We start from the raw sequence: 14,243 nt of genomic DNA, 5'->3' as shown, positions 1-14,243 counted from the left end.
AATTGTTTCTAACAACGTTTGGTTTTGGCTGCTCTTCTTCTCTTGGTGAAGGGAGAGGTAAGGTTAGAGGATCAAATGTCAAAGCGATGTGTCTCATCCTAAAAGGTACAAAAGTCATGATTCATGTTCTTCTCCCTGGCCAGCTCACTGAACCTCTGCACTGAGAAAATACTAACTTCTGTGCATTTGCTTCCTTTTGCTGCTCCAAGGAAAGGCAAGGAGCTACACTGAGAGTTGAGATAATTGTATGCGTGTGCATAAGCCACTCTTCTGAGACTTTAGCACTTGTGAGCATAAATTTGAAACTATAGTTGCTAGGTTCTTGCTCTGTTTTTCTCTTTTTCCTTTTTAATTTGCTAGGATGCTGAACTGTGCACTATGGTTTTCATGTTCCTCGCTGTCCTGCACTCCTCCCCTGAACACACTTCATTTTGTCAAGCGCTCTTAAAATGAAACACAACATTCCAGATTAAGCCTGTCTGTGTAGACTAGAAGCAAAGATGACTAAATGGAGCCTGTTGTACTTTGGACATACTGTGTCACAGTGTGACTCACTGGAAAGGATAATAGTAAAGGGTTGCACTACAGATAGTTGATTCAGTCAAAGAAACCACTGCTGCCTGTGTTTGCAAGGAAGGGCTGTAGCTGATGATGAAGGCTGAAAGCCTATTGTTCAGAGGCCTGCTATAATTCAAAGTTGATGGTGGTAAATGCAAAATATATTTAATGTTCTGATGGGGACTAGAATTTGGATTTCCACCCATCCGCCCCCAGGTCCAACATCTGGGCCCCAACACAGCAGTCCTGCAGCTTTTCCAGTTTAACAACTGCCACTCCTGTTTCTGAGCAACTGGGTCTCCTTGGAGCATTGACTGTCACGCATAAGAATCTGTCCTTCAATGAGAAAAGCAATTGCTTCTCCCACCTGCCCAGCAGCTGCTTTTCTTTTGTGCGACAAGCAGGTTGCAAACCAATAAAGCCCTGAGCAGACTTCTCATAATAGTCCACATACAAAAGAGAGGGCAGAGCTGATGGGAGAAGCGAGAGGTCGACCAAGGCAAACAGGTGGAGCCAGCCCTCGCAAGGGAGGTTTTGCCAGGCGGTTGGGTAAACAGTTCTCTATTTCCAATTTGTACAGAACAAGTCAGGCAATACGTTACATAAAAATTTAGGCCAGCTGCTGTTGACTTGTGATAACAAACTCTAAACCTGTACAACACTCTTCAACACGAATATGAAAATGAAATCATTTTTGTCACATCACCAGTGAATGCAATCTTTCATCACGACATCCAAGTTGCATGCAAGGTTTTAATGTTAATTTTGAAGGAGTTGTAGTTGTGTGCCTTCAAGTAATTGCTGACTTCATGCAACCCGGACAGGGGTTTATTGTCAAGGTTTCTTTCAGAGAAGGTTTGTCAACATTACCTTCCTCTGAGGCTGAGAGAATGTGACTTGCTCAAGGGCACCCAGTGGGTTTCCATGGCTGAGCAGGGATTCAAATCCTGGTCTCCCTGAGTCCTGGTCTTAACATGAAAACTACTATACCATGCTGCCTCTTTAAATGAATCATGCAAGGTGTTAAATTTGGTTTGGGGATAAAGTTAAGCATTTTGGATTGCTTGTTATATGTGTATTTTCCCCAGTTTGGGACTCAGCAGTGGCTTGCCACAAAACACCACAAAAAGTCCTCAAGCTACACCAGTTAAAAGAAGATTTTTTTTTAAGTATACAGTATATATGTAGTTGCATGCATACACACACACACAAATTGCATCTTTTCCCATTTGCATACACACACACCTATAGAGAGAGAGTATATTCAAATTGGATTCTCTCCCAGTTGCATGCATATACACACACACACTGCATCCTTTCCCACTTGCATGTATATATGCATATTGGATTCTTTCCCAATTGCATGCATACACACACACACACAGAGCATCCTTTCCTAGTTGCATATGCACACACACACACATATTATATATAGTATATGCAAACTGCATCCTTTCCCAGTTGCTAAACCCTAACTTCTCCAGAGCTGGTGCTTTTTCAGCTACTGGAAGCCACTCCACTATGCAACCTCTATTCTTTTCCCCCTTCCCTTCCTAACTGGAAATGCTGCAGGCAGGAGAATCCAGCAAGAGGAGGCTGGAGGAAAGGATACACCATGCATTATAGAGAGAGCGCTCGAAGCAGCCTTGGGACCTTTGGGGCTGGAGGGGGGGGGGTTGGTTGGTTGTGAATTTTGCTCAGTTGCAGAGAGGTAAGGAGCCTCTCCCTCCCTCTCTCTTTCTCTTGGAGGGAGCAGCTGACATCACTTCCTCCCTCCTCTTTAAAATCCTGCCCCCCTCCTTTGCCACTGTCTCAGATGCACCTTCTTTGCTCAGTTTCATCCAGACACACAAAGAAGTCCTTCAGCATCCAAGGACACGGTGCCTCCTCCTGAAATCCATTTGCTTTTTTCCAGCTCTCTCTGATCTCATCCCAAACCTTCTGCTCTCTGGAAAGAAAAAGGGAAGCTGCATCTTTTCAGGACCCAAGAGGAGTCATGCTTTTGGGGGGTCTCTCCTTCCTGCTGCTCTCCCTCTGCTCAGGTGAGTCTACCTGGGATGCAAAGTTACCTGGGGAAGGGATGGAGGTCTCTTTCATGGGCTAAGCCAGGAAAGGAGCTTCCCTTCTCCTCTACTACTAGCTATATCTCTCTCCTCCTTAGAGTCCTTAGAGAAAGACAATCCCTTTATATAGTTTAATACTCAACTTTCCCCCTTCCTTTTTAGTTGCAGTCTATCCTTAAGTAACTTAATCCTTAAGGCTATCATGGTTCCTCTTAAGGAGTGAGATGCAATTGAGTTTATAGCTGCTTTGAGGAAAGGAGGGGTATAAGAAAATAATGATGATGATAATTAATGATAATAATTAATAATAATACTGCATCAGCTTTCCTATCCTGGGAGTGTGGCTGTGGCAGCTAGGGATGATGGGGCTTGCAGTAGGTCATATCTGGAGGGCTCTGGGCTGGAGAGGACTTTTGCACATTGTTTCTAACCATTGCTTGAAAAGACAGATGGCTTTTTATGTTTCCGTTGCACATTCCACTTTATGATCGTTTCCAACGCTTTCTGGTGATGTTCTAATGGTTCTCCAGATGATTTAAAACCATTCCCTTTTAAGACTGTGAGCCTCTTTCCTTCCATTCCCTCCAATATTGTCTCCCTTGCCTCCCTTCCAAAAAAAGGAAAGAAAAGAAAAGAAAAGAGAGATCCCTCCTTTTTTTGTTCCTTTGATGTAATGGTACCTTTGCAAGTTCCTTTGAGATATTATCTCAATATGGTTTGTTAGGATAGTCACAAACTGGGGTTTGTTAAGGGTTTTCCTGCAACTACAGACACATATAGACACTATATTGTTAGCTCTGCCTTTCTCCCCAGAGAAGAGACTCATGCCTCGAAAATGCAACTTAAAGTGATGATCTCAAGAACTTGGACTCAATTCCAACCTTCTAAGCATTTCAGTACCTTGGACAGCAATGCTTCAATAGAGATATTTTTTGCTCCAGTTCACTGTGGCCAGGATCCATTAAGACTCCTTTCAGCCCCCAAAAACTTGCTCTTCCATCAGAGTGACACTGTGGGAACACCCTCCGTTGCTGCAAAGGGGGGTGGAATCTGTATTAAAGTGCTGTAATTCCCATCATCCCCAGCCATTATGGCTCAGGAGGATGGGACTTGTGATCTGGCGCATCCAGAAGGGCTCTGGGTTAAAGAAAGGCTTTATTTAGCCCAATAATTCCCAAACTCTAACCTTCCGGGTGTTTTGGACTTCAGCTCCCAGAATCTCAGACCACTGGTCAAGACAGCTGAGGCTTCGGGGAGCCGAAGTCCAAAATGTCTGGAAGGCGAGTGTTTGGGAATCAATGCTTTAGTTCATGGTTTCTCCAAAAACAGAGAACTGCATCCCCAGAATTGCTCCATGGGGCACAAGTCTCCATGCAAAGGTTATGGTGCAGAGTGACCTTTTCTTTAACCCCAAATAGCCTTTGGGAGGGAAAAACCCAGCACTCTAGAGTTGCATTTCAATTGAGCCATAAAGTTACCGGGTTGGAAAAGGGGAGACACTGCTCATGTTAGGATGACCAAGGAAAGCTTTTTGGAAATGATGCATCCTCTCTGCATACATTTTGTGTGTTGCCTTTATTGTTGTGTGTGTGTGTGTATGAGAACCCTCAACCCAATAGGTTGACATGCACCATGTGCTGCATTGTATAACCCAATCGTTCCTAAACAGAAAAGAATGTGGGCTTTTAAAATCCCCACTCACTATATAACAAACCGGTGCGTGCTTTTTACAACTGCTAATTCTTCACTGTGCATTTTTGGAAGGCTTCTGCTGTTCTGAGACTGTTGTTTGCTGAGGCCAAGCAGACAGCCTTTCCCCTCCTGGGCCATTTCTCTCTAGCCATAAATTTCATTTTCAATCCTATTCCCCTTTCCTCTGGTGCATTAGAGACAGCTGGTGTCATGTTTCTCCATCAGGTTTGCTTTGATAGAGAGGGTTTTGTCCATGGCGGGCCTTAGATGGACAGACATCTCTGGAAATGGAAGCCTCCCTCCCCAATCCAATTTGCTTGGGACCCCAAGGAGGGTCTCTTTCCTTCCCTTTGTGACTTGGTTTGGCTTTTGGGAGCCATCTGGAGACTTTATTTATTCCTGTGTAGAGATCATTCTGCAGAGAGCCAATATGCTTTGCCTGGCACAGCAAAGCTGCACTCCAGGTTTGGGCCCCACAGTTCAGTCTCAAGGAGTAAGGATGGAATAATAAAAAGCTTTAAGTTTTCTCCCTGGTCCCAGGTTAATAAATCAAGTTCATAGACTGCAAGGCCCCTTTTGACCAGGTTATTCCATCATCCCTGTGGCTCAAAGCAGGAAGGAAGACTCTCCCGGGAGCACCCTGGATCTGGGTGATCCAAGGACTCTTTTGCAGCGTGAGTGTGGCACAGTGGTGCAAAACCTCAGTTCCTTATTTCACTTTTGGTTCCAGGTGTTACCTGGCTTGTGAACATGTTTGTACAAATAGGTATCTTTCTGGACCAGGCCATTGGCAGACAACCATCTAATAGATGATTTGATTTTCTAAAGGGCTGGTTTATTGATATCCATAATCCCCTTGCCTCCCAGATGTATTGTCTGAGAGTTCTCCTAAGGGCATTTTGGATGCAGAACTGGGGAGGTGAAGTCTTCCCCTCTCCTTCAAGCTTTAGCTACCACTGCTGTGAATTGAACAAAAACCTAGGGATTGATCCCACCTTTATCTAAACCAATATAAAGAGGAAGCTGAATGATGGACCATAACTGTATTCTTATGCAAGGATACTGGAAAAGTTAGCTGGTTCTGCTCTTTTCAGCATATCCCTCTGCAACACAGAGACTGCCACAGTCTCTTTCCATTGTTGTTTTTGTTCTGAACCTAGTCTTATGTAATAGTCTTATGCAAGATGAAGGATCAGCTCACCTGAACAACTTAGCATTGGCTTATCTATCTAAGCTATTAGTCTCTTTGCCTCTCCTCTTGCAGATGGAGAGAGGAGGACTAAATCATCCTCTCAAGACGGTTTAAACCCCTAATCTTCCATCTTCTGGGTCTGGAGCCCAGCCTTAATCCTCAACCTCCAAGATGCATCCACTCATGCTTGCACCAGGTTAACTCCAAGAGCTGGATGGAGTTTCTCTAAAATCTATCGGGGGCATGGAGGGGTAGCAGCACATTTCGCTCACAAATGTGGAAGCAGGGGCTGGAGGCTGGGGTTGCTTTTGTACTATGAACACAGTTCAAAGCAATAAAAATAAGCCCGGGACAAAGAGGGAAAGCGGGAGGAGAGAAACCAGGACAGTTTAGAAGCAACTGAAAAAGTGGGATCAAGGATTCATCTGGACTGTCCCTGCCAAATCAGGAGAGTTGGAGGGTATGCTGCCATGTGTGCTGGACCATGTGAAAGGGCTTCCAGTGATGATCTTAGATTGCCCACAGTTGTCCACTCTCACTATAAGAGATGGTCAGGATGCCAAGCTGGGGGAAAAAGGGAAAGATCAAGTGAGCCAATGAAGAGGCATCTTCATTTTACATGACAACTGCCAGTTTAACACCCACCCATCCACTCACTTGGTGCCAGCTGTGCCAGCGGTTACTGCGGACCACCCAGCAAGCATTAAGACAAACACAACTGTTCCAGGAAGCTTCCATGTTCTATAAGTGGCTTTCTTCCACCCAACTATCCTTTTAGGCTAAAACTAGTAGGATTTATTAGATCTCAGATGGTTTGGAAACCAGTGTCTGAGTTGCCAGCCTGTTTGCTCAGGCATTCCTCAGCCCTGGCTAGGGAGTTGGGTACGTTTAGCTTGGAGAAGAGACGACCGAGTGGTGAAATGAGAGCTGTTTTTAAATATCTGGATGTCATGGATAAGATGGAGCTAGCTTGTTTTCTGCTCTTGCAGAGACTAGATTGGATGAACCAATGGATTCAAAATACAAGATTCCAGCTAAACATTAGGAAGAACTTCTTTACTTAAGAGTTGCTTGACATTGCAATAGAACGCCTTGGTGGGACATGGACTTTCCCTTTTCGGGGGAGTATTTAAACAGAAATGGGTTGGACATCTTGCACCAATGGTATACTTGTGTATTCCTGCAGAACAAAGGGTTGCGTTAGATGGTCTTTGAGGCTCCTTCCAACCGTACCATTCTAAGATGTGCTTGCTACATTTCTGCATTTCTGCCTGCTGCTTGAAAGCACTGAAGCGATTTCCCCGATCCGAACCAAAAGATGACAGCGCCTTTCTTTGAGAAATCCTGTTTGTAGAACGCCAGAACACGAAGGTGTTCCTATTTAAGACTTAATCCTTGTTTTCCCAGAGCTGCAAAACAGCAGTTTGAGCTTCCTTTGAAAAACAATTAGGAACATGCTGTATCAGCATTAACTGTGCAATGTGCCTTCTGGGCACCCGGCATGCGCTTTTTAAGCTTCTTCTATTGAACAGCTGTCTGCCATACAATTTTAATAAGCCAGGTTTTGGTAGAATTAAAAGAGGGAGGGAGCGAATGTGCCGCAACACCTGGACAGGTAAGGATATTGTCAGATTCTCTATTATCCCACTCCCTCACCGACAGAGACAATACAAAGGCTTTTCATCCTGCCAAATGCAATACTACTATAAAGCATAAACTCCTAGGGAGGTATTGCTTTTCTTTTTTCCTTTACATTGCAAGAGCCCTGGGGCAGAGATCTCTCTTTTTTTTGGTTACATTATTCTGTAAAATGGCCTCCCCACTTATGGTGCTATATGTATAATAATAAATCTTTTGTTGTTTTTGTTTGCCATCAAGTTGACTTTGACTTAGGGCAACCGAATGAGAGACCTCCAAGGGATGCTCAGGTCTTTCAAACGCAGGACAGCTCCCTCAACTGAACCAACCCAGCTATAGTGAAGTCTCCTTCTTTTTGTACTGTCTTCCACTTTCCCTTAAAGTGTTGTTTTAATGTGTGTGCGTGAATATTCATCTTTCCTTTTCAGCCTTGGCGCTGCCACTAACCACTCAGCTGTCAGAAGATGAAAGGGTAAGATTGGCAAAATGGGAGGAAGAGGAACACTGGGTGGGTGTCTCATCTGTCTGAATTTCGAGTGAAAGAGACAGGAAAGCTAAACTGGAGTATTTCATTAAAGACATCCAAGTTATAATGATCTCTAGTACAGACTTTGCCAAATTGGTGGTCTCCGGAGAGATGGACTACAACTCCTATCTCCTTTGGGCAGCATGGCCATTGCTAGTTGGGGGTGATGGGTTTGTAGTCTGGAGCAAACTAGAGAAGAGTTTGAAATTAAGGGAGGAGGGATGAAAGAGAGGACGTCAGATCCCTGTGAAGAATAAAGTAGCATCTATACATGTGTAGGTGGAATAGCGTGAGCCCCCTACATTTTAGTCTAGGGTTTGATTCACACTGCAGAAACAGTGCAGTTTGACACCACTTTAACTGCCAAGGCTCAATGCTATGGAATGCTGGGATTTGTAGTTTTGTGAGCTATTAAGCCTTCTCTGTCAGAGAGCTCTGGTGCCACAACAATCAACAAATCCCAGGATTGCATAGCATGGAGCCATGACAGTTCGAGCGGCGTCAAACTGCATTAATTCTGCAGTGCAAATCACACCTTAATGACAGTGGGCTAATGGCATAAGAAAGGAATGTGGGTTATAATTATGGAGTTTGAGAGATGCTAAGCTTACCACGTCATTCTTGGGCAGACAGAAATTCAACAGGATGGCTTTTCTCCATGGATGTCTATCTGCAGTAGAGCCATGAAGGGAAAAGGAAATTTATTTTTTGGAATAGCGATGGAAAGGATGGATAGACTCAAGAAAGATAAGAAAGAGGGGGGTGAGCTCCCATTCTGTGGCCATATGTGTGTATGGGAAGAAGGCCTGGCAATTTCTGAAGCTATCTTTGGGTCTGCCAATAGATGCCCACATCTTTTGATTTTCTTTACCAGGTTACTAGATGCATCACGGAGATCCTGGCAGACACTCTCTCCAGACCTAGTCCGATCCCTGTGACCGGCGAATGCATGAAGATACTTAGGGAGGGTAAGTGGATATTGCTGTCCTTTGCAAAGCAGGTCTCTGTGTAACTGCCCCAATTCTCCACCTCTGGAGCAGTGAGGTGGAAATGCAAGGTTCAATATGCCCGGATTCTAGTCTGTAGTGGGTAACTATGGTCCTCACAATGTATTTGGATTGTTGCTGTGTGCCTCCTGCTTGAATCCAAAACCTGTGTGGTGCAGGCTGAGTGTGATATGTGTATTGTACATGCCTGTGTGCATTATACGCCTACTGTGGTTGTGTGTGAGGTGTTTACAGTGTGTCCATTTCAGATGAAAGAGTCCTGGCTATGCTCCATCACCAGCATCTCCTGAATGAACTGGAAGAACTCACGCATCAAGGTAAGACTTCTGTTTTCCTGAGCATAAAAAAATTGCATACCCTCCAAACATTAGCCTTGGTTAATCCTCTGCCATCCCACTTTCGCAGCAGCTTTTTAAAAACAAATCTGCATGGCATGTTCAATTCAGCTGTTGTGATGCTTAATGGCTGAACCTCCACTGCAGAAATAATGCAATCTGACACCACTTTTACTGCCATGGCTCAGTGCTATAGAATTTGAGATGAGTTATTTGGTGAGAGATTTAGCCTTCCCTGTCAGAGAGCTCTGGTGCCACAACAAACTACAGATCCCAGGGTTCTACAGGATGGAGCCATGACACTTAAAGCGGTGTCAAACCTCATTAATTCTGCCGTGCAGATTTGGCCAGTGACATCACACAGAATCCTTCCTAGGTCTTATGCTTTGGTCATGAATTCTTTGAGCCTGGGGTACTCCTGACCAGGTAGCCTTATGAAATAACGTTTAAAAACAAGGCCCACAGTCAGAACTAGAACTTTCGGCAAGGTGGGTTATAAGCAAAGAAGGGGGCTACAACTATGGCTGCCCAAGGGGGCAGCTGTGGATCCCTGGCATTGCCAAGGGTTCCACTTTTTCTACATGCCATGGCTACAGGGTGAAATTATGTAGTGACTGAAGCCCTAATACAGAGATAAAGTAATGCCAAAGCAAGGCTGCCAAAAATGTCTGCTAGCAGGCACATAAAGGGTAAATGTTCTCACAATACGTTTCTCCACCAGGGAACAGTTTGCCTTGCCCTGCCAAGCACTATGAACCCTCTTTTTTTGCCATTCAGTTAATATCTCTCATTCATTCTTCAGAGAACATAAAGCATCGCTTGGGCCATGAAGGGGGCCGTGATGCTTGGGAAGGAGAAGAGGATGAACAGGAAGATGTGAAGAAGAGGGACAAGAAGCAAATTCTGGACAGAGAAGCTGGTTCTGAGCAGATGAGAGAGCAAAATGCGGGAAGGAAGGAAGAGGAGCAAGAGACGAAGGAATACGAGAAGACAGAAAAAACCGAAGAGAAGGTGAAGGAAGAGAAGGTTTCCGAAGGAGAGGACCATCATAAAGCTTTGGAGGAGCAGGTCAAGGAGCTGATGGAGGAGGAAGACGAGGAGAAGGCGGAAGAGGAAGAGGATGAAGCAAGGAAGAAGAAGAAGAGAAGGAGCTCTTCAGAGACATGGTCTTCTAAGGAGTATTTTGGCCACATCAAGAAGAGAGGTCCAGATCAGCCAAAGATCAGGGAGGTGATGCTTGAAGAAAATCAGGATGATAAGAGGAACGGATTGATCAAGAGACACTTTAAAGTGGAGGAGGAAGAGGAAGATGAGAGCTCTGAAGAGGAGCCAAAGAGAAACCACCACAGAGGATTTAATGAAGGCCGTCATCATGAGAACTGGGAGGACGAGGAGGAAGACGAGGAGGTGAAGAAGAGGCCTTCTCTGGCAAAGAGAGTGGCCGAAAAGGCTAGCGATGAGGAGACAGCTCAGTTCGAAGAGCAAGAGAAAGGCGTTAAGGTCTCCAATTCCCAGATCCACCGCCATGGAGGATGGAAACCTTGGCAGAAGGAAGAGCAAGAGGAGGAATTGAGGCATGGACACCACCATAAGCGAGCTGGTTTGGACCTCAAGAAGAGACACGAGAAGGATGTAATGTATCCGAAGGGCAGACATCACGGCCACAGTGGGGAGGAAGACGAAAGGGAAGCCAGCCCTGATGAGGTCAGTAGTCGTACTTCATGATTTTGCATGCTGGGGTCAGGTGTTTTCAGATTTGACATCCGTGTCAGTGAGATTCCTGAAGTTTTCCAAAAACAGAAGGAAAGTTAGGACCCAAAATGGGGGAAGGAAGGAAGAGGAGCAGGAGATGCTGGTTTGGAAGGAAGGGACCATTCAAAAGACTCTTATGCTAACATATTGGAAAAGATATTTGTTTTTTAAATGTTGTATTTTTAACGCGTTGCATTTTTTTGTATTGGACTGTTTTTAAATTTTGTTAGGTGCCTTGAGTCCATATACTGGGAGGAAGATGAGATATAAATTAATAATAATAATAATAATAATAATAATAATAATGCATAGCTAATGAAGGTTCTTCTTCTCTTACAACCTCTGTCCTTTTAGGAGTTGAAGAAGCTGGAAGAGATCGAGCAAGAGCTGAAAAGGGCTGCCGAGAAACTTGAGGCACTCAAGAGAGGATAGTCCCCATCCATTGTTTTTGGGAGCTGGGTAGGGCTGTGAAAGGGATATTCTTCTTCCCAGTCCTTTCCCACTTCCTTCCACACATGCAATCTTTGTAAATATAACCTCTCTCTCTCTCTCTCTCTCTCTCTCTCTCTCTCTCTCTCTCTCTCTCTCTTCAGCTTGGCTTTGGACTGTTAATGGAGCTTCCCCTTGCTTCAAAAGACCCAGATCCCCCAAAACAGAACCCCTCTACCCTTAACACTATCTTCCCGTAAGGGCAAAAGTACTTGGGCTCCTATTTGCTTGCTGTGTAAAGTGTTGTCACTTGGCTAAAGGGACTGTCCCTCAGGACCGCTCCAGTCCCACAATTACACTTTGCTCTGGGCAACTGCTCATCGGGATCTGCTTTACTATTTACAGGATCCTGGGCATATCCTAAATGTTCTTTTTCCACCTCTATAAACACACCAATGGAGCTTTAGAGGGTAAATCCAAGGTAGCACAGACCTTCTACACAAATTCAACAGGAGGAAGTTGGGGAACCTTTAATTCGTCAAATACTTTGGACCACAACTCATGCAAGAGCTAACATGATGTCATGACTTGAGCGTTGGACTGGGAGACCAGGGTTCGAATCCTTGCTCAGCCATGGGAAGGCAATGTCCTCTGCACAAATCTTGCCAAGCAAGGTTCGCCGGCTTAGGGTGATCCTACGTCAGAAATGACTTGAAGGCATACAACAACTCCTCCCACAATCCCATACCATTAGACATAGCGCCTGGGGCTTGGAAGCTGAAATCCAAAATACTTAAAGAGGCCCCAAGTTTTGTCCTCACACACTCACACTTTTGCTGCTGGAAAAACAGGGAAGATGCTGTAATTGCCTGTCAAATATGGTAGTCTTGTAATCCTCATGAGTGTACCAGGGAAATATATATAAATTAAACACAAAAGAGTCCGCAAGGGTGGGGAACCTAAAGCTAAATCCAGCTCTCTGGGCTTCTTCAAATAGCTACATATTCCCTTCATTATTTTGTGGTTTCCTTCCTTTTGTTCAGTATGGCGTAGTGGTTTGAATGTCAGACAACTCTGGGGACCAGGATTTGAATCCTGGCTCAGCCATGGAAACCCACTGGGTGACCTTCAGCAAGTCATACTCTCTCAGCCTCAGAAGATGGCAATGGCAAACCCCTTCTGAAGAAATTTGCCAAGAAAACTCCATGATAGGGTCACTATAAGTCGGAAATGATTGAAAGCACACAATAACAGCAAAGGCTTAGCTACTGGCAATAAGAGCTTGATATTTTAGTCCTGGCCTTTGGCCACACCAACCACTGGAATATATCTTCCTGTCAAGAACTACTCAAATGAAACCTGGTCCTTAGTTGAAAGAGGTTTCCCATCCTTGGGAGGAGGTGAAACGTTGTACCTCTGTGATTCACTACTACGGACTTGCCTCCAACCTACTTCTGCTGCCTCTCTCCATCCCAGAATCCGTCCAAATGCAGCCAAGAACAGAGCTATCCCTCTTTGGAGGAGTTTTATGTACTGTGAGTAATAGCTCCAGTTTTGCCTCTCCCAAACTGGCCTGTGCTGAATCTCTGCACCCAATTGTTGGTCTGTCAAAAGCAAAATGATCTACTGTTGGAGGTGGGAGCAGCTGCCTGTTCTGTCATTCTGACACAAGGCAATCTTCCTCTTACCCACTCTGAAAGCCGAGCTTTTTCATGGGCAAGACAGTTGTGTGCCTCCAAATTTAATTCACAAATAAAGGTGGACTTTTGAAAATGGTATCAGTAGCTACTAACTATAGAAAGCCAGAATGGTGTAGTGGTTTGAGTGTTGGACTATGACTCTGAAGATCAGAGTTTGATTCCCCATTTGGCCATGGGTCCCTAGGTGACCTAGGGCAGATCACACATTCTCAGCCCCTAAAAAAAGGTGATAGGTTTGCCATTGTTGTTGTTCTGTGCCTTCAGGTTGTTTCTGACTTATGATGACCCTAAGGTGAGAGAGAGAGAATGACTTACCTAAAGTCACCCAGTGGGTTTCATGGCTGAGGTGGGAACTGAACTGTGGTCTCCAGAGTCAAACAGTCAAATCACTGTGCCATGCTGGCTCTCAAACCTCCCTGAAAGATTTGCCTTAGGGTCACCATAAGTAGGAAAGGACTTGAAAGCATACAACAACAGATGTATCCCATTTTCTTTCAGGGACTGAGAGTGTATGACCTGCCTAAAGTCATCCAGTGGGTTTGCATGGCCGAGTAGGGAGTCAAACCCTGATTTCCACAACAGAGCTAACTATAGCATTCACTTAGGAGAACAGTGTATTGCAAGATACAAATATTCCCCTATCTGTATGCAACAATTTAAGCTCCAGGATTAAAGCTGGGTCTTTTTAAAAGTATATGAAAAAACAATCTCTCCCAATAATGTCTGAGCTCCTTGTATTTTTTACTCAGTTTTGCCAAGGTCCAGCACAAGCTATTGCTGTGCCAGTAATCCTCCAGTCCTTCCTGACCTGTTTCCTATCTACTGCTTTGACTGTTTGGACTGAAATCTTCCATCCCTCCTCTGTCTGGCCTCTTGAGATGTCAGTGCAAAGGTGGAACAGTTTTGTTCTGTTTGGATTTCTGCCATGGAGGAGGGTTTGCTTTAATTTCTGGTGTGGAGTTAACTTAATAAAATATTACATAAATAAATAAAATAACCGGTGTGAAAACTGGAATTGCGTTATGTCCATGTGTGTTGGTTTCAGACTTTTAAAAGCTGTTTCATATACCTTTATATTTGCATATATACCATATATTTGCAGGCATATTCCCCTACAATGTGAATTAGCCAGGAGCCTAGAAGTTATCCACACAGGCTCAGCTGCTATAGGTTTACAGGGAAGTAAGTTTAATTGATTCCAATGAGATTTATCCCTAAGTATTTATTACATTTGAGCGCTAAGAGCTCTTATTGAAGAGCAGCCTTCCTCAACCCAGTACTGTTCAGATGAGTTACTCTACCCCAAAAGCCATTAGCCTGCATGCCAATGATTGCCATCTCTAACAATACA

General features: G+C 44.5%; 1 protein-coding gene across 3 annotated transcripts; it reads left to right on the top strand.

Annotated features, from left to right (window-relative positions):
• Positions 1-2,226: 2,226 nt before the first annotated feature.
• LOC149304578 (uncharacterized) lies at positions 2,227-13,891 on the top strand. 3 transcript variants are annotated; one of them, XM_089479455.1, is made up of 7 exons: positions 2,227-2,600; positions 7,572-7,615; positions 8,544-8,637; positions 8,925-8,993; positions 9,814-10,715; positions 11,118-11,222; positions 11,357-13,891. In XM_089479455.1, exons 1-6 carry the CDS (start codon positions 2,555-2,557, stop codon positions 11,193-11,195), a joined length of 1,233 nt encoding a protein of 410 aa, XP_089335581.1. In that variant the 5' UTR covers positions 2,227-2,554; the 3' UTR covers positions 11,196-11,222; positions 11,357-13,891. The 3 variants fall into 3 exon arrangements, with proteins under 3 accessions (XP_089335581.1, XP_089335580.1, XP_089335582.1); XM_089479454.1 differs by having other exon boundaries at positions 11,118-13,891; XM_089479456.1 differs by lacking the exon at positions 7,572-7,615 and having other exon boundaries at positions 2,228-2,600; positions 11,118-13,891.
• Positions 13,892-14,243: the final 352 nt, after the last annotated feature.

This window comes from Sceloporus occidentalis, unplaced genomic scaffold (assembly GCF_023333645.1).
Source record: "Sceloporus occidentalis isolate IW3139 unplaced genomic scaffold, rSceOcc1.0.p SCAF_13, whole genome shotgun sequence".
NCBI classification, from domain to species: Eukaryota; Metazoa; Chordata; class Lepidosauria; order Squamata; family Phrynosomatidae; genus Sceloporus; species Sceloporus occidentalis.
This window is presented reverse-complemented; position numbering and strand designations above follow the sequence as displayed.